This window comes from Vicugna pacos, chromosome 21, assembly GCF_048564905.1.
Source record: "Vicugna pacos chromosome 21, VicPac4, whole genome shotgun sequence".
NCBI classification, from domain to species: domain Eukaryota; kingdom Metazoa; phylum Chordata; class Mammalia; order Artiodactyla; family Camelidae; genus Vicugna; species Vicugna pacos.
Genome location: NC_133007.1, coordinates 23,131,513 through 23,157,246, shown reverse-complemented (window position 1 = coordinate 23,157,246; position 25,734 = coordinate 23,131,513). Strand labels below are relative to the sequence as shown.

The following is a 25,734-nucleotide window of genomic DNA, read 5'->3' as shown; positions in this document are numbered from 1 at the left end:
GGTACTTGTTACTATTCTGAGGATCACGTGTTATTCAGATAGTTTTAAATTTACTTTTAAATAATTGAGTATATTTTAATTAAAAAAACAATTAAAACCACTAAGAATCTTCCAATAGGAACATAAAGCAAAAGGTAATTTTTTTCACCACAATTAAAGAATAGAAATTTGTTTGAAAATAGCTGACAAGTCAAGGAGAAAGCCTGCAGAAGAAGCCATCCCTGCTGACAGTCTGAACAGGGACTTCTAGCTTTCAGTCCGTGTGAGAATTAATTTCTGTTGTTTAGCTCACCCCGTCTATGGTACCTTGTCATGGCAGCCTTAGCAGACCGATGCAGAATGTGTGGTACAAATATGTTCTGCATATTTAGGAACTCTGAATAGAATGAGACAACCGGAGGGGCAGACGTGAGGAGAGAGGAATATGAGGACAGCTCATGGAGGACCTTAAGGCCAGCCTGAAGTGTCTACCTTTGTTGGTTGTAAACTGTGCGTTCTGAAGTTTTGGGGAAGAGAGGGATTTGATACCGTATTTTCTTGGGTTGGGACTCATGAGCATCCTTAATTTAGCAGTGGAGAGACTAATAGGAACAGAGATTTCAGGAGGAGTCTGGTGACCCAGGAAGATCAGTTACTACCAAATAATTACGACGCTAGACGGTTTGTCTTTCTACTACACTTAACACTGTTCAAAACAGTCTCATCTTTATCTCGTTTAAATGAAGACATAGACCAACATAGCAGAAGGTATCAGTCTCCTTTCTTTACAGACATGTAGCCTGGGGCCCAAAGTAAGAAAGTAGTTCACTCTTAGTAATTTTCTAGGTCACAGAGTAACTTCAGGACAGAAGAACGTGTCCTCTTTCCTTGCAGACTTTCCCTTTGGCTGTCCTCAGGCTGTGGGAAGTGAGGGGGAGGCAGTGGTGCTGGTGGATTTATGAGGTCATGCTTAGAACTGACCTCGTGTCACTGCAGGAGGAGGGGGCTGTGGTGTCCGTGGGTGTGTGACAAGGTATGGAAAACAGTTTCCATCTTTGTTGGGGCGATGCTAGTGTGCCTTAGTCACAGCAGGAGGCAGCAGGGACAGTGGCACTGGACATGCCCGTGGAGCGAGAATTCAAACAAGCTCTGGGAAAGGAGTAAGGAGACTGCCCTCTCTGCCATGCACCTGCGGTGCGACAATGATAATTCATGTAATCTCTGCTATATCCAGTGTTTACAACAGTAATACGGGGATAAAAATCCTTATTTAGCTTACCTTAAAAGTTTTAAAGAAACTGAATACACAGAGATACACACACATATGTGCTTCTACATATGTATATAAAGGTGATTTGGGGAAATTCATGATTAGCATTATATTTAAAATTCAGGAATATTTATCACATTATCAAAAAATGAATATTTAAGTGGAATTGATTTGAACTTAAAGGTGAGATAAGGACAACTGGTATCTTTACAAAACTGAGACATCTTATCCTTGTATAAATTGTGTCTCTATATTTATTCAAGTTTTATTCCGTATGTTTCTTTATGGCTTCACTGTAATTGGTTTTGACAAGAAATTGTTAAATATATTTCTAGATATTTTGTGAAGTAAATAATTTAAATTTCCCATTTTTGCAAACACTTTCCATTAGTCCCTTCACACAGCCATGTTGAGCTTCCAAAGGAACTCATACACCCCAGACCTAACACTTCACTCTTGATACCCTCATTTGTAGCCTGTTGAGGGATTCATCCTTAAACTTTCAGAGTCCTGTAGGCACAGACAAAGCATCTAGCACATCCCCCTGCTCCCCTGGATTGCTGCTCTGCAGAGTTCATGTCTACAAACTCCTTCTGAGCTGTTGGACCAGTTGAATTACTTATGGTTACCAGTGACGTCTCTTTTGGTCTTTTGCCAAGCCCAGATCGATACAACATCCGCTCTGTAGTTGTGTTTTCAAGCCCCTGGGAATGATTACTGCATAATGTTTGATACAGGTTCTTTATACCTCGCTAATAAAGAATTCATCAGGGGAAATGAGCAACTTCCTTGAGCGGAACATAAGAAGTGAAAAAGCAAAAGGTGAATTCGGTTGCAAAAAGATTTTCCATAGGGGAAAGTTCAAGATAAGATGAAGTGGTTGGAAAAATCATCTCATTAAGTACAGAAATTTTTGTGGGGGAAGAGGCATAGGAAGTTGCTTCATGAAAATTGAGTGAGTTAGAATTAACTCATGAAAGCTGAGTCAGTTAGTCCAGGAAGAACTAGGGATGTTTTTATAGAAGACGGGGATTTTCAGAAGCCTGCTTTCGCCACGAGCTGATCAACCTCTTCTATTAGTTACATACTGATTGTATTTCTGGTCATTGGGCTCAATGACTTTTTGAGACAAGTATGCACGCCATGGTCACGTTTTAATTGCAAGGGCTATAGGAAGAGGATGGCTTTACACATATGCATGCTTTTCTGAGGATTTGTCTTCTCAAATGAAAGATGTCTGGAAGAAATGTCCAGAAGTAGGCTAGCTAAAGTAGAATTAAATCTTTTATTTTATAATGGCTGGTTTTCTGAAAATATGTGAAACTATTACTAACTCATTAAAATCATCAGAAATCTAATTTCGCATTAAACTGATTCACATTAGGGATTATAAGTTTATTTCCTTTTCATGAGACAACTTAATAGGCTAGAAGTCTGGGCTGAGCAACAGGTCCAAGGAAATGAGGGTTTGGTGGCCAAAGAAATTAAATTTGCTTTAGCCTTTGTGACCTTCAGGTCTGAGACTTGAGGCAAGTCTCAAGCTCCAAAGGATGGAAGAAATGCAGTTGGCTTTCTTAGCGGACAAGTTCAGCATCCCACAGTAAAACTGGGCCTGTGAATAAAGCATTCCGGTTCCTTCCTTCTTAATTCAACCCCTGGCCGAGGGGTTTATGTCATTGACAAGGAGACTGGTGGGAGAAAAGGAAAAGATTAAGAAACAAAATGATTCAGTTGGAAGATCTTTACTGACAAGTGGATATTGAAAATAAATATGAAGTGAAGATGCAATTCTCTCCATGGAGCGCCCCCGGTTGCTCTCAGTCCTGCAGGAAGGATAGATAAGTAAAATGTCTAGCTCACATTCTAACCTGAAATGCACGTGAAGGAAGACTCCTGTGCTTCATGGAGACAGAACCTGTTTGCTCTTCACATGGACTTTTCTATTTGGTGAATAATGAATGAAATGGGATTAAGCTCAGCCTGCCTTTCTTGCCCACTCTGTGTGGTTTTAGGTCTTCTTTTTCACCTGTGCCCCTGTGAATATCTTCATGGAGGTGGTGTTGACTAAATTTAGATTCTTATCAGTGCATAAAAATTTATAAAAAAACCCCCCAGCTCTCATTAATAAATTAGAAATATAGAAATAAATAATTTTCTGTATAATGTTCTTACTTGAACATTAATTGGATATAACTTATGCACCAAAAATTGTAACTTTATATATGTTATCTCATTTAAAAATTGTGACCTGACTATATTGAAAGACCTGAGATTCAGGAAACATTCAGAAAAGGAGAAATATAGAGACCAGACGTTCCTGAGTCCCTAAACCAGACAGTTAGGGTTGTGCAATATTTTGCAAGGTTGATTTCCATTCTGGCTGTGATTGGGCAACAGTTTTTGCCAAAGCTAGAATTCTGAGCATATTTATGTTTTTTTTACAGCAGCCATCCATTATTTTTCTCTCAGTTGAAAAAACTTCAATAGGCAATAATTTATGTGATCATGAAAATACGCTGTTTTTTAAAATTTATGTTTGGAAATGAAGGAGAAATGATCTCTGTTCTTGAACACTATACTCAATTGCTTGATCATTTTTGCTCTGGGAATTTTTCCCCATGTACTTTGTGTTTTATCACATACAAAGAGTGGGATCTAGATTAATGTTGTGGCAGAGAAATTGTTCTTCCCACAACTCTTTGAAGAGCTGATTTGAACTCTTTATTTCTCAAGCTGTAAACCACTGGATTGAACAATGGAGTTAGGATAGTATAAGATACTGATATGAGAGCATCCTGGCTTGAGGAGTAGTTGGACTTAATCCTTAAGTAGATAAAGGAGGCACAGCCATAATGGACAATGACAACAATGAGGTGAGACGCACAGGTAGAGAAAGCTTTGTACCTGCCTAATGTGGAAGGAAACTGAAGTATGGCAGAGATGATGTGAATGTAGGATACCAAAATCAGTAACAGGGGGATAACCAAGACCAATGCACAGAGCGTGATAATGACAATCTGACTAAAGAGGGTATGGTGAGATGCCACCTTGAGAACAGGAGAAATGTCACAGAAGAAGTGGTGTAGTTGGTTGGAGGAGTGGAAGGGCAGGCGAAACACCATGGATGTGATGATCTGTGCAACAGCAAAGCCACAGAAACAGGCAGCAGCCACTAGTCCCACACACACCCCACGCCCCATGAGCACCATGTAGCGCAGAGGGTCACAGATGGCCACGTAGCGATCATAACCCATGGCTGCCAGCAGGAAGGAGTGAGAGCAGCCTAGGAAGAGGAAGGTGAACATCTGGATGGCACAGCCCAGGAAGGAGATGGTCTTCTTCTGGGCCAGCAGGTCCACCAGCATCTTGGGTACAATGACGAAGGTGTAGCAAGTCTCAGAACAGGAGAGTACAGCAAGGAAGAAGTACATGGGGGTGTGCAGGGCTCTGTCCAGCACAATGGTGAAAATGATGATGGCGTTGGTGCCCAGAGTGAACAGGTAGACGAGCAGGAAGACAACAAAGAGCAGCCGCTGCAGCCCGGCTAGAGAGGAGAAGCCGAGGAAGACAAACTCTCTCACCAGAGTCTCATTGACCCACTCCATGGAAGGTACAGCTTCAGGACACAGTCTGAGAGAGAGGAGAAGATGGTGCTGAGGAAAATCCATTAAAATTATAGAATCACAGGAAATTAGTAACCACAAGACGTGTTCTCAGATTTTGAGTTCTGCCTCCTTCCTCCTCTTTCTGGTTTTTGTAAGACATGAAGAACTATCAAAAATTGTGCAAAGTGTGCATCCAAGTTTGAGTTGCCGCAGTATTTATAACACCATAGACAAAATGTTCTCGACATTTCTCAGATTCAACTCTCCCTTCATCTCAATTCCCAGGGTGGGGCTGATGTTAAAATTCTCAGCCTCTCTAAGTTTACTTTGCAATGCTAGTCCATTTGGTTTTACTGTCTTCACATCCTCCCATGTTCCTACAGTTGCAAAATAAATTATCTGAATGCACTACATTTATATATAACTCTCTAAATAACTTTATATATACTCTTCAATAGCTTTTCATTATCATTCTCCTTATACCTACACCTTAGTTTAATCTTTCCATAACCTACACCTACATTCTATCCAACTCTGCTTGCTTTACTTCCTGGCGTGGATCACCAGTGCCACCTTCTTAAACTCTCATTAAAGTGACTCTTTGCTTCTGTATCTGTATTCTGTTCCCAAATCTAGAAGTTATCTAAGATGGAACACTTCTATACCTCCTCCAATGCCTATCTCAGAGTCTTTCCTCCAGCAGAGCGAACACAGTCTTTCTTCAGGACTCTTGCCCATGTTCATTATGGAGATCTTTCCCATCACCAGTCTCACATTTTTTCAGTCCATCCTACTCCTGATGCCAGCCAGACTAATCTTCTGAAATGTAATTGTATCCTATCACTCCCCTCCTCATAAATTTTGCTCGGAGCTATAGCATAAAGTACAAAGTCTTTATGGTTTGTAAGCTCTTGTTTTGAGAATTAAACTGTGTCCATGATCATTTATAGATGGGCTGCATCACGGTTGTGTAATATGTTGCGTCCTTCCTTGCCTCTATTCTTTGCTCATGTTAGTTTGTTACCCGTTTTTTCTTTACAAATATTTTACATTACTCATACTATTATATTCAAAGTTATGATCTTAACTACTATTAATAACAAAAGTCAGGGTCATCGTACTCTTCCTTAGATGAGAACCACAAAATCAAGACTATCAGCCACTAGCCAACAAGTATCAAACAGTTGTAAAAACAACCATGTGTCAGGCGCTAGGTGTGTGTTGAAGATACATACAAACGATTTGGTCCAAGGCCTCAAGCTGCTCACATTTCAAAGGTGAGGCATATTCAGAAGAAGACATTATTAAAAAATAATGTGGTTGAACTGAGAGATGTGCACTTGCAATTGTGAGAAAATGGAGGAAACAATTTTTTTTTGTACATCCTTGGAAAAATATTTTTGCATCTCTGGTTTTCTTGACATCTGTTACAGAGATGTTGAACTAAAGCATTCTTGGAAAAATGTCATGAGACTGGCCACTATTTAGTTTCTACAAGTTTCATACAGACTTGGAAAGACTTCAGGTAACCACAGTTCCATCTCCTGGCTCCTGGGGAGGGCAGTCTTGTCCATGGTGTTTCCTACTTCCACTCAAACCATGTAAAAGGGACAAATCTGCTCTCCCTTTATCTTATCCCCCTGATTCTTTGCTCAGTGCCTAACACGAGGATTTTTATTGCCCAGAAGATACATTTATTACTAATATACTGTTATCTTTCTAATTCCAGGGTCCTTAATTCTCAGGACTAAATAATACATTTCTACATTAGTAATCTTGACTTTTACCCTTACAAACACATGTAAAGGTGAGCAATGTAGGAATAAGATGAATTTTGAACTTAGATAGATGTGAGCTTTAATCCTGACTCTGACGTATTCTTGCGGTTAGATCTTAAACTCTCTAAGCCCCATTTTCTTATTTGTATCGTGAAAAAAGTAATCGCAGACCCCTAGGGCTATAGTGAAAATTAATTGAAAATCGTGTGTACGAGAGAGGCTAATTCAACACATAGTGAGTGCTTGATAAATACTTCCCTTTAATTACTTCACTGTTGTTCTATGGGGACTAGGGGCAGAAATATTCTCATCAACAATACAGTGAGGATTTAACTCATAGGAAGTTGCTGAAGCTGCCTTTTCTGCACTTTCCCGGGGTGCTGCTTGGCATTAAGTGGAGTCCTGCTCTGCCCTGGGAGGGGGGCAAGGGTTACTGATCTTGAAGTTCCATGCAAGTTCTGTGGTATTTGGTTCTCTGTAGTCAGTCACCCAGGCAGGTTATCTACACCTGGGAGAAAGCAAGGGAGGTTTCCTAAATTTTTTATTTTGACGGAGAGGGTAGTATAGGATAAACTTAGAAGATAAAACGACAGTTAAACTTAGTCACATACAAAGAAAAACTTAGAGGTTTCTTATTATGGATGCTTTATACTTATCAATAATGCATGTTTTGTGCATGTTTTAACCTAGATATTTAGGTATCAAAGTCAACAATTGATTGAGTACTCAAAGAAACTGAGCATCAGACAGTACTTGGATCAGAAGCTCCAAGACCAGAAAGCAGCCGAGTAGATGTGTTAGCCACAGAACCAAGGTCTTTTATGTTTCAGATGAATGCGATTCCCACAGTAATGTGCCACCTCCTGAAGGGGTTTATGGTGGTGTTATAGCTGCTACTCCTGCGTTCTCCTCCAGAGTCTGTTCTCTATGCCCTTGTGCTAATGTTTCTGTCTCTGATTTTATGTGCCGAAAAGGCAGTTTCTGTGTCTTTATATTTGCCAACTTTAATTATTTTCAGAGTACTCACGAAATTCTCAGACTTGTATTAGATATTGTAATCTTTTTCTTGATGTCACTTTAAAAAGATTGTGATTTAAGATTTTGTAGGTATATATACATATGTGTATGTGTGTATACACACACACACACACACACACACACACACACCCCAGAATATTATTTGGCCTTAAAAAAGAAAACGATCCTGCCATATGTGACAACATGGATGAACATGGAGGACATTATACTAATTGAAATAAGCCAATCACAGGATAAATTTCATTTATATGTGGCATCTAAAATAATCAGTTCAGAGGAGGAGAAAGTAGAATGGTGGCTGCCAGCGCCTGGGCCAAGGGGGAGAGGAAGTGGCTGTTCACTGGGTACAAGGTTTCAGTTATACAAGGTGAATACTTCATAGATACCTGCCTACAACATTTTGCCTGTAGTTAACAATAGGTAATTGTGTACCTGAACATTCATTAAGAGGGCAGATCTCATAAAGAATAGGTAAACAACAAGGTCCTACTGTGTAGCACAGGGAACTATGTTCAATAGCATGAAATAACCCATAATGAAAAAGAATATGATAAAGAATATATACACGTATAACTGAATCACTATGCTTTACACCAGAAATTAATGCAACATTGTAAATCAACTGTACTTCAGTTAAAAAGAAGGTCGTCTCATGTTAAGTGTTCTTACTATAATGAAACACAAGATTTGGTGATTAAAATATTGTTAAGTGCACTGTTGTATTAAATCAGAACCAAGACAGTGTCTATGTAAATTTAGGAAGAGCAATGAGTCAGTTCATCTACAATACGTATAAAATTTATATGCATAGTTTCATAAAAATGCACTTTAAAGTTTAATTAGGCCCAATTAACAACATTTGGAGTCCACATTCTTAGTTGTGGCTGTCTCTGTCTTTCACTGGCACTGCACCGGCAGGGACCCATCACCCTTCTCTGTCTCTTACCTGAGCTGTGAAGGGAGGGTCCTGCTGGGGGATAGATGTTCACTCTCGTTCCCTGTCCGCTGCCCAGTTTCTCACTGCTGTGGCTGCTCAGTCCAACATGGATGTCTGTTACTCACAGAGGGGCTCACTCCCACTTGCCTCTCCCTCCCCCTGAGAGAAGCCAAAAGCGCCGAGGCTACGGGGACAGAATCCAATTTGAAATGGAAAAGGAGGAAGGGTCAAAATGGGCCCAATGCTACCGATCTTTACTCAGGGGTAGACATGTGACGATGGTCTGGGGACTTAGACCCCAACTCAAATCAAACATAGCTAATTTCTTTCTGACATTTTGTACCAACTGACCGAAGACCACAAGTCACATCTAATAGTGACCACAGAGCAGCTGGAACTTTCACTGCATTTATTGGTAGCGGGTGGTTCTTCTGTGCGTCTCCTAATGCCAGAGTCATTGCCATGGAGATGTTGCACTGGGTTTAATTAACAACTGAGTTGATTGCGGAAAGTAGAGACAAGTCATCAAATGCCAAATTGCTCCAAATTGGGCCCATGCATGAGGGCTTGGGGAGTGGAAGGCTCTAAGCCCCTCTCAGATGGAGCGATTTCAGAAAATTTGACTAATTTTAAGTTGATTTGTCAATTTCATGTTACCAAAGGGATGAAAAGGAAATGATCAGAATGTGTAAAACATGTCTGTTCAGTTAAAAATATGCTTCTGCACTTATAGTTAGAAATACCATTTTCTGTTAGGTTGAGAGGACTGACGGAACAATGTTGCTTTCTATTGTGAAGGCCGAAAGGAGACTCATTTCACCATTAACTACCAAGTTCATTTCTTTCAACCTCTCTATTCCATTATCCAGAAACTAATATAGTGTATTGTTATACACAGGAGATACTAAATAAACATGTGCTGAATGTTGGCAAATAAATGGTCCCAGACAATGTTTCCCCAGTAATATAAATCACCTCTTTGTTTGAACAGGAATGTGTGTTTCTTTTCTAATTTCCAAAATTTCTGATTTCCACTTGCCTTGTGACTAAGCTAGGAATGAATGTGATTTCACCATCACATGGTGTCAATGGATATTGAAGACCCCTGACAATGGCTTGGTGCAGAGTAAGAATTCATCACGTATCTGATAGATGAAGAAATAATGATCCTGAGACCCAAAGTGAGAACAAAGGAAGAACAAAAAATATTGAGAACAAGAAATAATGCTCATGAAGAAATAAGAAGTAAGAAGAGTAGAATTTAATCTAGTTGAATCTAAATGCTGAACAGCTTTGTGTTATTGATATCCATCATTTATTCCAAACTCACAGCAGTTTTTTAAAAAACCGACTTCATCAAGTTATGATTGACATGGAAGAAGATGTACATATTTAATATATACAACTTGTTGAGTTTGATGTAAGTATATATTCAAGAAACAATCACCACCATCAAAGCCATAGACATATGCATCATTTCCCAAAGTTTTATCCAGTCAACTTTGTTATTATTAATTACTATTATTATTAACTGTGATAAGAAAACTTAACATAAGATCTATCCTCTTGGCAAATTTTAAGCACACAGCACAGTAGTTTTACCTCTAAGTACCATGCTGTATAGTGCATCTCCAGAGCTTCTCTTGCATAATTTAAACTTTATACCCTTTAACCAACATCTCCACATTTGCCTCTCTCCCTAGCCCCTGGAAACCACCATTCTACTATCTGCTTCTGTGACTTTGACTATTTTAGATTCCACATATAAGGAGGCCAACCAATATTTGTCTTTCTGTGTCTGGCTTACTTCCCTTAGTGTCTTGAGGTTCACTCATATTGTGGCAAATGGCAGACTTTCCTTCTTTTTCAAGGCTGAATAATATTTTGTTACGTGTATATACCACATTTTCTTTATACATTTCCTATGATTTGTACCATTAGGTTGTTTTCATATGTTGGTTGTTGTGAATGGTGTTGCAATGAACATGGAGATAGAGGTGTTACTTTGTGATTCTGATTTCAGACTCTTTTTGATAAATGCCAAGGAATGGGATATCCAGATCACATGGTGGTTCTATTTTTAATTTCTTGAAGAACTTCAGTACTGTTTTCCCTAAATGGCTATACCAACTTATATTCCCACCAACAGCATACCAGCATTGTGGGTTTGGTATTGGTATTTATACTAGCCAATGAAACATGGGCAGAAGGGATAGTGCACTAGTTCCAAGCCTTGGCCAAAAGAAGCATTGCGGGTTTCCTGCTATCACCATAGGATGAGGTCTCCATGTTTTTAAGTCTGGGATCTAGACTAGAAGTAGCTGGTACAAATCTGATATCAACCTATTGAAAGGAGGCCAAACCCAAGAGACATGCAGCTTGAAGCAGACTCATCATGCTAAATTCAGCTTAGATCAGTCAAACCTAAAGCAACGTGCCCACACAGCAAGAAGTATTTTTTTCCTGTGGTTAAAAAAAAAAACACTTAACATAAAATTGACCACCTTATCCATTTTAAGTGTACAGTTCAGTAGTGTTAAGTATATTCAAATTGTTGTTTAAAAAGATCTCCAGAGCTTTTTCATCTTGCAAATCTGAAACTCTATAAATAACAATTCTCTTCCTAAGTGAAATAAGCAAGTCACAAAAAGACAAGCAAGAATCTTAACCTCTCTACGCTTTGAGGTGATCTGTTACACAGTAAATATCAAATATGTTTATCTTCAATGATGCTAGACTCTACCAAATCATTTTTCAAAGTGGTTGTACCAGTTTATGCTCCCACCAGTACTGAATGGGAGTTTCAGTTGCTCCACATCTGCAACAATAAGTGAGGGTCAAACATGCTCTCCTTTCCTCAGCTGTTCTCCTTCCACATCCTCCAGATTCTTCCTGGGCAGTGAGGGAAATAAACCTCAGCCGGAAATGACGTTGTAACTCATTTTCATTTGAGACATCCTGGTATGTCTGTGTAATTGCATTTGCACTTCCATGATACTAATGAGATTGAACACCTTTTCACAAGTTAATCAGCCAATTGAATTTCTTCTTTTTTTGAAGGTCCTGTTCAATATGTCGTACATTAGAAAAGAGAGATATCTCTTCTTATTGATTCCAGGAGATTTAAACACATTCTGGAAATCAGTATTTAATTAGCGATGTGCATTTCAAATATCCTGTCCGACTCTGAAAATTGCATTTCAGTTTTGATGAACAAAAGTTCTTAATTTTAATGAAGTATAATTTATCAGCCTTCAACTTTCTGAGTAATGCTTTTGTATGCTGTTTAAACAACTTTTGCCTCCACGAGATCAGGTACACTAAACACCAGGACGTTGACAACCACATAGATCAGGAAACCACAGAAGCTTGAGGCTAAAACCAACTGCATGCAGGTGGCACCGCTGACAATGCGAGTGCAGTTAAGAGGGTTGCAGATGGCAGCATAGCGATCATAGCTCATCACAGCAATTAAAAACAGTTGGTACAAGCCAAACCCACAAAGAGATTTGTTTTGTAGAACATCCAAAGAAAGAAATAGTCAGACTTGTGGAAAGCAGGTTGGTCAGCATTTCTTGTATCGTGACTAAGGTGTAATAGGTTTCAGAGCAGGAAAGGGCAAAGAGAAAGAAGTATATAGGCCTGTGCAAAGCTCAATCTAGACAAAAACAAAGACCAGACAAATGACAATCTTTATGGTGACACTGGCCATCAGAGAGATCAGGCAGATAAGGAGGAAAATAATGAAGAGAAGGCTCTTCAGATGTCCCATAGTTTGAGAAGCCTATAAGGATGGATTCAGTGATTATGCCCTGGTTCTGTCTCTCCAGTGGGCACTGGAAAACACACTTAGACATCCTTACATTGAGAACAAAAAGACTTTGACAAAAGTGAAGTGCCTCCATGAAAACCACAAATGTGTTTTTGTACAAAGCTGATAATACTGGTATGAAAAAATGAGTAACACAAGTTAAGCACACTGATAAGGGGTTAGGAGAAAAGCAAGAGGCATGAGGAGTAATGACATAAGTAAGTTACCAATCAACAATATCTAAAGAAATTTATCTTTATTTTTGTAAGTTGATTTTATGCTTTGTTTTTGTTCTGATTTGCAGGGAAGATTCATATAAATTGCATTAAATCAGGAAGTGATTTTGAGCTCTCCTTGTCTGATCTTACCATTTTATGGAAGAAACTGAGGTTCAAAAATATTAAATCATTTGTTTAACCCACATGAGTTATACCAAAGTTAACAGGAGTAAAACAATGAAGCTTAGAGAAGAAATCAATCAAATGGAGACTAGAAAAACAATATAAAAGTCAATAAAACTAAAAACTGTTTTAAAAAAAACTGAACAAATTTGACAAAGCCGTAGCTAAAACAAGTAGGAAAAAAAGAGAAGGCTGAAAAAAACAAAATAAAAAAATAAAGAGGAGAAATAATGCATGTGTTAGAATTACAAAACAGACATAAGGGAGTATTATCAACAATTGAGCACCTACAAATTGGATAATTTAGAAGAAATGGACACATTTCTAGAAATGTAATCTACCAAAATTGTACCAAAACTGAGAAATGGAAAGCTTAAATAGATCATTAACAAAAAAAGAGATTGTCCAGCAATCAAAGATCTACCTACAAAGAAAAGCCCATGACCAAATGGTTTTATGGGTGAATTCTACCAAATATACAAAGAAGAATTAACACCAATTCGTATTAAGTTTTTCCAAAAAACAGAACAATGGGAACTATACCCATTATCTTGTAATAACTTACTACAATGGGGTATAGTCTGCAAAAATATTGAATCACTATGCTGTACACCTGTAACTAACACAATATTGTAAATCAACTATACTTCAATGAAAAATTTTAAATAAATCAAAATATTTTTAAAAAGAGAAAAATACCTATTGGCTTTTTCATCAAGAAAGTTGATATACTATATGGGAAACAGTGTGTAATCTGTGGAGCTAAAAACCAAAAAATTTAGAATAATTGTACTTTTCAAAAATCTACATATTAATTGAAATATTTAACTGTATTTCTTACTCTAAACAATACTTATAAAATGATTTATTTATCTATGACTTACAGATCTATACTTTAAGTTTAAATTCTTGTATTAAACAAAACATTTTCAGAAAAATAAAATCAATTCTGTAGCAATAAAAAAAATAGAATCAGTTACCCTAGCTAATGTAAAAAGTCCCTTTATGCCTATAAATTATTTGTACAATATAAATGGACTAAAGTGATGAAGGGCAAGCTTCAATTTCTGTTTTTTGTATTTTCTGATAGAAGCAACACTCCTTTGAAAAGTAACACCTCTAGATTACAAAGCTCAAAATTATGTGAGTCAGTCATTAGGGGTAACATTGGCAGGAGCCACTTCCATCTCCCCTTACACCGACTTCCAGACCTACATATTCTTGCTACTGGAGAATAGGCATGATGCCTAGTTTGCTGGTTCAGAATGTACATGGCCTTGAGTAGACACACGGGGAGCCATCATGTGTTGTCCCCCAAGTAGTGCCCTAACTAAGCCTTCAGTAAGTCATTTCATTGTTCTGCCAGGACACATCCTTCTGAGTGATGAGTACACGGAAGGAGACGGATTTCCCAGTATCATTTATTAAATATTCACAGTGCTCTTACTGACTTGTGAGGTCAAAGACCACGTTCCCAACTAAACCACAGATGATTTTCTGCGCTCTCCTTTCTGTCTCTTTAACTCCTTATGTTCCAGTAGCATGTTCTTTCTATGACTAAGACGTCTTACTACTGGGAAGAGTGAGCCCCTATATCACTTGCCCTTTTTCAAAAGTGTCTTATTCTTCCAAGTAAACTTTATAAATTTTTAATTTCAGGTTGCCTTCACAATTCATGCCAGAGTTTGGATTGGAATTATATTGATTTTGGATTAGCTTGGATGAAATTGACAACTTTATATACAGTCATTCTAGTAAAAACCATTTGTAAGGTAACAAGTAATTTATTGATAGAGCTCAACTAGATTTAAGATACTTGTTAAAAATGTAAGTTTTTGCAGAACCCCCCAATGTTCCTAATGAGAACTTCTATAGACAAAAACCTGAGAAGATAAATTTGTAATGAAACCCTCTTTTGATTCTTGTAAGCATTAAAGTTGAGAATCACTGGACAGATAAATTGGTTTCCTGACCTAAAATTCAATAAACATTTTCCACTTAGTCTGATGCATTGCAGACTTAATTGTGATTTCTCCTGCAGAATCCATAACAAATGGACTTGATTTCCAATGAAGATATGGGCTAATTATGCTTATGGCTTCTAGTCCCCAGGTTCCTCAACTAAGGCTACCTTTGAGAAACTTGCAATGTTATTTTTCCAAAATAAACTTGACTTCTAATTAACCCCACCCAGGACAATGTCTCCAGGGAAGTAGATACAGCCTCAGGAGTCCAGCAGTCACAGTATATGCTTCTAATATCCACACCCCATGTTGGTCACCAGAACTTCTAAAGATAATGACTTTGGCTGGAGACGTTGAAAGTCCTGATGGATAGGGGAGGCTCCTTCTGTTGAGGCAGATGAGAGCTTCCATCTCAAGGCAGATTCACTCTCTTTTGCTGATATCTCTTCAGGTCCTGACCTTGGGCTTAGAATCTACATTTAAAGGGATCCCAGATACTGAATAGCTGCTTCTGTCTGAACTGAAACACGGAGAGCAATGTAGGTACTTACCGAGGTGGGGATATTGATCTAGTTTGGGGCTCTGTGGGGCCGAGACCCGAGTGAGGAGTAGTGCTTGTGGACACCTCCCCTTCGACCCCCTTAGAAGATCAGCGACAGCTTTCTGGCCAGTGCCAGGGATATTAAGAAGGAGAACCAGGGGCTGCTTTTACCTCCAGGTACTAAAAGTGATTGGGCATCGTCCGTATAGTTCTCTGAAATTTTCTTAATGATCAGACTGGTTCATTTTCACTCCCTGCTAGATTTTCTTTACTTTTTTTTTTTTTTGGATTTTCATGGATTAAATGAAACATATACTAAATCTTCACTTCCTCTCTACTGTGTACTCATGTATGTTTTCAGCTACAATTGAAATCTGATACTTAAACTCCATTTTAAAATGGCAAATTCAGGATTTTCATGTGTATCTAAGAATACAAAAATTCCGTCTCTTTATTTTCTGAGGCTGTGTACATAATTCCTCTCAGTTAATTGACTGATGTTTTCCCTGAGAGAAGTATTTGAATATCTCAAAATTTTGCATTTGAAACATCATAGGTTTGCTTCCTTTTTGAGTAACCAGTACCCTCAAATATTGAGTCACTGTTTAAATCTAAATTATATAAAATTCCTTGGAGCCTCTAAGGAATTAGAAAAATAAGGTATAGAAGTGTCATCTCCAAGGATCATAACATGAATTCCATCCCCAGGTTGTAGAATATCAGAAAGGGACTTTGGGGATCATCTGAGTAGAGAATTTTGGACTCTTTGAGTTGAAACATTATTGAGGGTCAGTACTCAACTCTTACCCTAAGTCAAAAAATTCTGCAAGATATTACTCAAGGAGCCTCTGCTTAAGTACTTTCCGTGCATCCTAACAGTTTATTACAGTCACTACCCTGTCACCTAATTTTAAAATAAGGAGACTAAATATCCAAGTTAAGTACCTTGGCCAAAGTCACACAAAGCTAGACCTAAAATACAGATCTTCTCACTCCAAATGGAGGGATCTTTTCTCTTAGTTTCAAGGCTTGTGGGTATTTGGCTGGAAGATCTTTTTATTCTTTTGCTGTTATATCTTTCTGTCCATAGTACTGATATGACGTCCTGTGGTGGTCTTGGATGTGTTCTTGGCCAATGGGGGCTGCTTCTCAGATGAACTGTGTCACTGGGTCTCCATACACCATGAAAAGGGCAAATATATCAGCCACACCTCATTTAGACTGTAAGGTTATATTAATAGCTTGTAGAAAATCCAGTTACCTGAAGTCAGCTATCCTCATGGGTCTTAATGAAAAATAATCCAAGCTACCTTTTTTTTTTTTTTTTTTTTTTGGTATTGGCTAGATACCAGGCACTCCTTCATAATCAGATAACTCTAGCTACTGTGGTCTATAATTCATGCTCAGTGGAGTGAGAGTATGGTAGGGATTATAGGTGAGTGAGTTGAAAAGAGACACAGAAAAATCTTGGGAAAATGATAAGAAAAAAGAAACTGATCATAAATTCAGATTTCCCCCAGTGTTTTGAAATAGACGGAAATCTCTTTGTCTAGGTGGAGGTGTTACATAGGGAAACTGTCTCATTGGTTTGCCTTTTCTTCATATAATTCGTATATTTATGCATATGTATATAATGGGGATATACATGACATATCCATTCTTTGCATTTATATGTCATAGAAATATCTCTGGCTATAGAATGAAAAATTTCTATTATTTGTTTTAAAGGACTATAAAACCAGCATGTGTGAGTATCTTAATATTAACTTCAAATAATTATACCTACTAAGTTTAGGACCAATTTCTAGTAATGAAGAAAGAATGAAAATTATTATCTCCAAATTCTAAGGATAGATAAAATGAGTTTCAGAAATTTCCAATCATTTAACTTAGAGTCTAGGAAACCAAAGTTTGTTACTATAAATGCAAAGAATGGATATGTCATGTATATCCCCATTATATACATAAGTATGAATATACTAATTATATGAAGAAAAGGCAAACCAATGAGACAGGTTCCCTATGTAACACCTCCACCTAGACAAAGAGATTTCCGTCTATTTCAAAACACTGGGGGAAATCTGAATTTATGATCAGTTTCTTTTTTCTTATCATTTTCCCAAGGTTTTTTCTAATGCAAAACCAAGAAATTCTGGTAGCAGATGCAGATAATTCCTCAACACAAAATAATGTCGAAGTATTTAAATATACTGGAAACTACATAAATGAAGACTGGATACAGCCTGTAACTACTAAATGATTTTGCATCCAGGGAACACAGACTTTACTTCTTAGGCTTAGGCAGTTGGGAAATACACCCATGGAAAAAAGCATGTGATATAAGGTCTAAAAATGACTTTAGAAATAGTTTTTTTTCTAGTAGTTTGCAAACTGTTTAGCAGAAGAATATTCATATTCAAAAGGAAACTTATTAGCAGAACAAGTTGTAAAAGATATAAAGCCTATGATTTGTGTCAGGGGAAAACTGCCCAGTTGTCACATTCTCTGTCACTCTCTGAGACAAGCTCTTGGACATTTTTGCAAAACTCTGTTTCTCTGAGATTCTTTGAGGCGTTTCAGAATGGGAAAAGTGAGAAGGGTTGCAACATGCATGTTAATGAGACTTTTTCTAATACTCTGATGACTCTTCTCTTGCTAAAAGAAGGAGAACGTTTTCTTTTAAGTAATGCTATCTTCTGTTCCATCCTTGGCTCACTATTCTAGTTTGCAGAACTTAAGTAATGTTTCAAACTGGTTTCAGCACTGAAGGGTGGTTTTTTCCTTATTGTTTTGGGTATCGATATAAAGTTTTTGTAATGAATCGTTGACATAAGATATATAATATTTTTACCACGTATTTTAGCATATAATAAGTCATCAACAAACACAAATCCTCTTACACTTTTGCTGAGAGTTTATCTAATTCTTCCTCTCCCTTCTCATTTTCTGGTTGATAATCTGAAGTTCACATGCTGTGTCTGAGCACTACTCATTCTTTTATTCCACGCTCTGATCAAGTTCAGATAGCTGAAGTTAACCATTATTCTCAGTTTTGGAGAGCTGGTTGCCTTGGGCTTGTAGTGAGCAAGAAAAACACAATAATTCATTAGATAATTCATAAGTAAGCTACAAGGGAAACCTAATAGACCAGTGCTTAATCCTCTGCTAGAGAGAGAACATTTTCTGAGGCTCAGACAAAGCCGCCTAACTGGTTGCCAGTTATCCTATTCTGTGTTTAGCCTTAATTCTTATTTCAGCAGATGTTTCTTGGAGGGAATGAATGAGTTCCACCAAACGTTTAGAAATGCCTGCCAGCTGCAGACTTTGCGCTGAGTTTCCCGTGCATTTCTCCCTCCCTGGAGCCGGGCCTCTGGCTCTGGCTCTGGCTCTGGCTCTCCTGTGCAGCAGTGACCATGGAGTGGGTCAATGAGACTCTGGTGAGAGAGTTTGTCTTCCTCGGCTTCTCCTCTCTAGCCGGGTTGCAGCAGCTGCTCTTTGTTGTCTTCCTGCTCGTCTACCTGTTCACTCTGGGCACCAACGCCATCATCATTTCCACCATTGTGCTGGACAGAGCCCTGCACACCCCCATGTACTTCTTCCTTGCTGTACTCTCCTGCTCTGAGACTTGCTACACCTTCGTCATTGTACCCAAGATGCTGGTGGACCTGCTGGCCCAGAAGAAGACCATCTCCTTCCTGGGCTGTGCCATCCAGATGTTTTCCTTCCTCTTCCTTATCTGCTCTCACTCCTTCCTGCTGGCAGCCATGAGTTATGATCGCTACGTGGCCATCTGTAACCCTCTGCGCTACACGGTGCTCATGGGACATGGGGTGTGTGTGGGACTAGTGGCTGCTGCCTGTTTCTGTGGCTTCACTGTCTCATTGGTCACCACCTCGCTGGTATTTCGCCTGCCCTTCCACTCCTCCAACCAGCTCCATCACTTCTTCTGTGATATCTCTCCTGTCCTCAAGCTGGCATCTCATCGTTCTCGCCTCAGTCAGTTGGTCATATTCATGCTCGGTGTGTTTGTCTTGGTTATTCCACTGTTACTCATCATGGTCTCCTATGTCCGCATCATCTCTGCCGTTCTAAAAATTCCTTCGACTGTTGGAAGATACAAAGCCTTCTCTACCTGTGCCTCCCATCTCATTGTGGTAACTGTTCATTATGGTTGTGCCTCTTTCATTTATTTAAGGCCCAAATCTAATTACTCTTCAAGTCAAGACACTCTAATATCAGTGTCCTATACCATCCTCACTCCTCTGTTCAATCCAATGATTTACAGTCTAAGAAATAAGGAATTCAAATCAGCCCTTCGAAGAGCAATCATCCAGACTTCATATCCTGTTAATTAAAAAGCCAATTTTTAACTATTCAGGTAACTGTATGACTTTTATGCGCCAAGTAAAATGTGTGCTTTCAAACATTTTCTTATTTAAATGTAGAATACACCATAAAGATATTTTACATATGAGGAGAATGAAGCTCAAAGAAGTTAAGACATTCTGACTTTCTACCCTCAGTGATACTCTAAAAACGCTATGCAGATGTGTAAAAAGATTAGTCATTTCTTGAATAAATTTCATCATATTTCACTGCTCTAAAATTTATCATTCAAGATCAAGTATGTCTTTGATGAGAGCAAAGATGCGTTCAAGCTTTGTAGGTCAAAAGAATAGAAGAAAATCTGACCACCCAGTCCCGCACTCCTGCTATCGCTTCCCGCTCTCCTGAAGACAACAGGCAACCTTGGTCCCCTCCATTTTATAAGAAACACAGTGCCCGTATTTGGTCCCTGATTTCCTAACCCCACCTCAATCTACGTGTTGAATGCTTTGCCTTTACCTGAGTTATTTTGTTCTTCTGTTCTTTGAGACTGGAACTTTATTATGGAATCTTCTTCCTGTATGTATGTAGCATCTTATTTTAACCCCCAGATTCAGTCCCTGAATATCATACCATTTATTGTCTTCGAAGCAGCTACTACCACGGAATAATTGCTAAAGTATCTCAAGTAATCTAAGCAAAGGGGTCGAGTTACTGTTAACAGGGTAAAGAACAAGAGTTCCCTAATGGCCAGGAAACTCATGGAAAGGTCTTTCAGTGACTCTGCTTGCCATAGACAATGAAGCCAGGAACTCTCTGTTAGCAAGAATGTATCATCTAGTTCCTGCCGACCTCTCTGGCCTTGTTATTGCTAACATTATTGCCATCCATTTCTCATTTGCATCTAGTTGTGCACTCTGAAGCTGATCTAGTGTTGGCTGGGCCTCAAAGTGACGTGATTCCGTATTCTGCCCTGTTTTCTCATGTGCTGCGTCCTCTCTTTGGAATAACTCCTCTTTGTTTAATTTTCTTATTTCAGCTCATATTTCAAGGTAACTTCAACCACACTGTCACTTTCTCTCTAAAGCCCTCCCTCTGTCCATGACATAACCTGCCAGTGGTATTAAGCTCTGCCTCCTTTGTGTTCTCACAACATCCAGGATTTATTTTTATTATATCTTTCATTATTTCAACAGATGTCTATTCATTGCTTAATATGTACAAGATACTATTTTAGCTACTGGAAATTGATGATGCAAAAAATGTCCATGGTCTCCGCCCTCATAAACTTATTGTCCAGTTTGACAGAGTCTCAGTAAAGGGATAAACTCAGGAAAAAATTATTTACTGCAAGTTAAATTCTATTCTCTGAAGTGAACTATATGCAGGAGCTTGGCAAGAGAAGACAAAAAGAAATCTAATTTAGATTGGATGGTGTGGAGATGGCTTCCCAGGGGAACCGAGGTGTCACCTGTAACTTGAAGAGTAAATGGGAGTCACTAGGTAAAGGGGATTATTTGCAGAGACCCTTTTAGACAGAAAAAGCAACATGTACAACAGTCCTGAAGCAAGAAAGAGCTGAAAGAGATGCAGACAAGCAAAGGAGGCCAGGCTAATCGTTTTTTTTCTCCCTACAGTGATTTGGAATTTCCCAAAGGCATAGGTTTTATATTAAATACATCTTGTCGACCCGACTCTCTGTATAGTGCCTGGAATGAAAGGAATTCTTGTGTTATGAATTTTTCCATTTTCTGCTGCCAAGCTCCCTCAGTCACCTTCATGTCCTGACCTGTCTTGGTGAAAGTCAGTTCTGTCCACTCAGGTGACCATGCACGTGACAGTGACCTTTTTTTTTCCCCTTTCCTACACCACACATTGAACCAGTCAAATATTGAATGGATTTGTCTCTTTGAATCTCCCCCTTCTGACCCTGCCATGAGAGAGGAAGGGCAAGCAGTATTGAAAATAGTGTCGTGCGTGGATACTTCTCATCTTTTCACAAACACTGATTCCCTTCAGATTCCACAGTTTTGATTCTTGAGAAGAATCAGTCAGGTCAAAGACACCAGATCATGGGAATCAAAGGTCCTGAAGAGGTAAAGAAAGTTAATTTTTCAACAAAGCTGTCAGGTTGTGTATTGTATGTTCATACCTCTTCCTACAAGACAGAGTAAGAAATGTTTCAATTGCCACCTAACATGCACACACACAAACGGAAACAAGGTTCACTTTAAATACGTTTTATTCATAATTTGTGTATTTTTATCAATGTTTTCTCTGTTTCTCCATCTACTCTGGATTTTAAAACTGCTGGTGTTGACAACTAACTTGATTCTATAACCTCAATGATGAGATAAGCATAAAGTTTCAAAATCACTGTTTTAAAGTGGTTGCTTTGAGTGGAGAGGAAAGAGCCCAGCAAGAAAAATAATATTAAAGAAAAAAATACCAATGATAGAGCACTTCCTATGTGGCAGGTGCTGTTGTAGGTACTTCACACATGCTAATATGTTTATCCTCACAGCAGCCCGTTTTCCAGATGGGGAAACCATAACATGCTTTATGGTTAAGTAAGTTGTCCAAGGCCACATAATCACTAAATGGGAGAACTGGGACCCAAATTCAAGTTACCTGCCTCCAGATTCCATGCTCTCATCTACAGCATGATACTGTCTTTCTTAAACCTAATACAGAACCTAATAAAAGTTTGTATTGTGACTTCTGAGTGTTCCTTATTATAAATATATCTTTATGCATAAATCTGTTATAGTAGGAGAGATTTTTTAAAAAAAATGAAATTAGAAGTACAAATTGGATGAATATATTTAACAGTTTTGATACATTTTGCTGAATTACCTTTTTTTCCCCCAATATTATGCATATATTTGATGAAATTATTTCCAGGATATCCTAGGGTATCATACAATAGTCCATGTCTACCATCATAGTTCTTCACAGTCAGAATTTATGGAGAATATTGCAATACCCACAAAAGCAATGAACTTGCAGCATTGCAAGAGCCACGAAAAAAGCACAATTATAATCCACATGCACTATACCATCACTTGGAATGATGTTCAGCAATGGCTGAGATACTATTAGGTTTTAGACTAACTCTAGCTAACTCCCCAAAACTGAGCCAAACACATATTTTGCTGAATTTTTTGGATAAACTTACAACCAATTTAGAATCCTATTACCAAGCATTTTTGTTGCTGGTCATATAGTCCATATTACCACAGCTAATTTGATGATCTCATGTTAATTTTAATTTGCAGTATATTTTAAATTAGCTGAAATAAATTTTTATTTAGTTGATGTACATCATTCCTATGTTATAAAGTTATACTACAAAGTTACAGTAATCAAAACAGTATGATACTGGCACAAAAGCAGACACCTAGATCAATGGAACAGAATAGCAATCCCAGAAATAAACCCACACACCTATAGTCAATTAATCTATGACAGAAGAGACAAGAATATACAATGGAGTAAAGACAGTCATTTAAATTAGTGGTGCTGGGAAAAGTGGACAGCTACATGTAACAGAATGAAATTAGAACATGCTATCACATCATATACAAAAATAAACTCAAAATCCATTAAAGACCTAAATGTAAGACCAGAAACCATAAAAGTCCTAGAAGAAAACATAGGCAGAACATTCTTTGAAAGAAATTGCAGCATTATTTTTTGGGTATGTCTTCGAAGACAAAGAAAACAAAAGCAAAAATAAACAAAAAGGACCTAATTAAACTTAAAAGCTTTTGAACAGAAAGGGAGATCATGATAACATGAAAATATAACCTACTGAATGGGAGAAAACACATGCAAATGATATGGCTGATAAGGGGTTCATATCTAAAACATAAAAAGCTCAAACAACTCAACACTAAAAAAAAAAAAGATTAACAAATGGGCAGAAGACCTGAACAGACATTTTTCCAAAGACATACAGATGATCAACAGGCACATTAAAACATATTCAACACCACTAATCATTGGAGAAATCCAAATCAAACTACAGTGAGCTATCACCTCATGCTTGTTGAAATGGCTATCATCAAAAAGTCTACAAATAAGAAAGGTTGGCAGCATGTGGAGAAAAGGAAACCCTAGTATACTGTTGATGGGAATATAAATTGGTACAGCCACTTGGAAAACAGTATGGAATTTCTTCAAAAAACTAGAAATAGAGCTACCATATGATCCAACAGTTCCATTCCAGAGCATATATCTGAAGAAAATGAAAACACTGATCCAAAAAGATACACACATCCCAAGTGTATCAACAGATGATTGGATAAAGAAGATGTGATATACATGTATGTGTGTATATATCTATGTATACATGCACATATATATAATGGAATATTACTCAGCCATAAAAAGAACGAAATTTTGCCATTTGCAACAACATGAATGGATTTGGAGGGTAGTGTGCTTAGTGTAATAAGTCACACAGAGATAAATACTTTATGGTATCCTTACATGTGGAATCTAAAAAAATAAAACAAACAAATGAATATAACAAAACAGAAATAGACTCATAGATACAGAGAGCAAACGTGGTAACAAGTGGGGAGAGGGAAAAGAGGGTGGGCACCAGGAGGACAGAAGATTAACAAGTACAACCTATCATGTATAAAATAAATAAGCTACAATTATATATTGTACAATACAGGAAATACAGCCAATATTTTATAATAACTGTAAATAAAGTATAATTCATAATAATATTGAGTCGCTATGTTGTAACCTGAAATTAATATAATATTGTAAATCAAATATACCTTAATTAAAAAAAATATGGTGTCTAGGGTACAAAAGTGGATGTTCCAAGTGTTGGGAAGTAGAAGCTGACAGACTTTAGAGACCAGGGTTTATAAACCAGTATAACATCACTTTTGCTATAATCTCTTGGTAAAAGTAGTCATCTAGCTTACCCTGATTCAGGGGAAAGTTATTGCCTGTGGATGAATTTTCTCACTGAAATAATTCCTGGAGAGCTAGCCGTGATCTCGATCTGTGACAACTAAATGAGAGAGAAGCCACTGGGTCCTGGTCATCAAATTCTTACTTAATACCTTAGAATTTTCTCCTCCTGTTCCACCCCTACAGCATCTCTAATATAACTTATACAAGAGCGGGTCACATGAGCCCCTAAGAGAGACATCCATGAGTGTCTAGTATTTCTTCTTTTCCAGCCCATAGTGTCTGGACTTACTGGCAGAAAGAATAAATATGCAAAGTGAAATTAGGAGGTAGTTGTAATAAGGGAGCAGTCTCAGCTAAAACCTGAAACAGGGCACTATTACATCTTACTCCACAACCCACATTTTCTTTCTTTCTTTCTTAAGCAAATATCAGCCATGCTCACGTTACATTCCAGGAGCAAATGAGTTTCCCATGTGTCTGAAAGATTTATGCTGCCTCTGCCGTTCTCATACTTCGCCCTCTTCTAGCTTTCAGAAATTAGAATGTGAAATGGATCATTTCTTCCTAACTGAAAATAAAATTTTAGTCATTAGGCAGGGATACTCAAAGGGAGTTGTTCCATTATGTCTGTTTTAACAAATAGGATCAAGAAAACCTCTACTGCTCTAGTAAATCCCCAGAGAATTTCTAAAAGGAAACCAACTAACGTCCACAGTGCATTAGAAAGGGCCTTCTCTTTGACCAGCGAATTCTCATGGTGTATTACTACAGTTCTACGTACTAATTGGCGAAATTATGGACACGCATTGGGCGCCATGTGGTAATTAACTCCCTGTGGAGACAGGAATCTCAGTAACAACCAATGCATTGAGGCCATCGCTAATGCAAGAAGGAAAGACCATTGTCATGCTCACTGAGGAACTGCCCCAAGGATAAAGGCACAGGTGATATTTTTGTGTGGAGCAATGTAGATAGTTTTCCTACACTGGCCCACAGTTTGTGGAAGAAAAACCCTGGGGCATTATGACAGGGAAGATAATTTTGGCAATTTTCACCTAGAAATCTTCATCGATGTCTGAGAATGAAGATACCTGCATGTCACTGGACTCTAAACTAATCTGACGGAATATGAAATTTTAACTT

At 38.1% G+C, this 25,734-nt stretch overlaps 2 protein-coding genes across 2 annotated transcripts; one reads left to right on the top strand and one right to left on the bottom strand.

Annotated features, from left to right (window-relative positions):
- Window positions 1-3,909: 3,909 nt before the first annotated feature.
- On the bottom strand, window positions 3,910-4,854 carry LOC102536305 (olfactory receptor 10K2). Its single transcript, XM_072945894.1, has one exon. It carries the CDS (start codon window positions 4,852-4,854, stop codon window positions 3,910-3,912), a length of 945 nt encoding a protein of 314 aa, XP_072801995.1.
- A 13,810-nt stretch (window positions 4,855-18,664) lies between these two features.
- On the top strand, window positions 18,665-19,691 carry LOC102536549 (olfactory receptor 10K1-like). The gene has a single exon (XM_006215621.1). It carries the CDS (start codon window positions 18,738-18,740, stop codon window positions 19,677-19,679), a length of 942 nt encoding a protein of 313 aa, XP_006215683.1. The 5' UTR covers window positions 18,665-18,737; the 3' UTR covers window positions 19,680-19,691.
- The last annotated feature ends 6,043 nt before the right edge of the window (window positions 19,692-25,734 follow it).

Bases quoted from the DNA above. Each gene is read 5' to 3' on its own strand.
- LOC102536305 (XM_072945894.1), bottom strand. From the start codon at position 4,854: ATGGAGTGGGTCAATGAGACTCTGGTGAGAGAGTTTGTCTTCCTCGGC.
- LOC102536549 (XM_006215621.1), top strand. From the start codon at position 18,738: ATGGAGTGGGTCAATGAGACTCTGGTGAGAGAGTTTGTCTTCCTCGGC.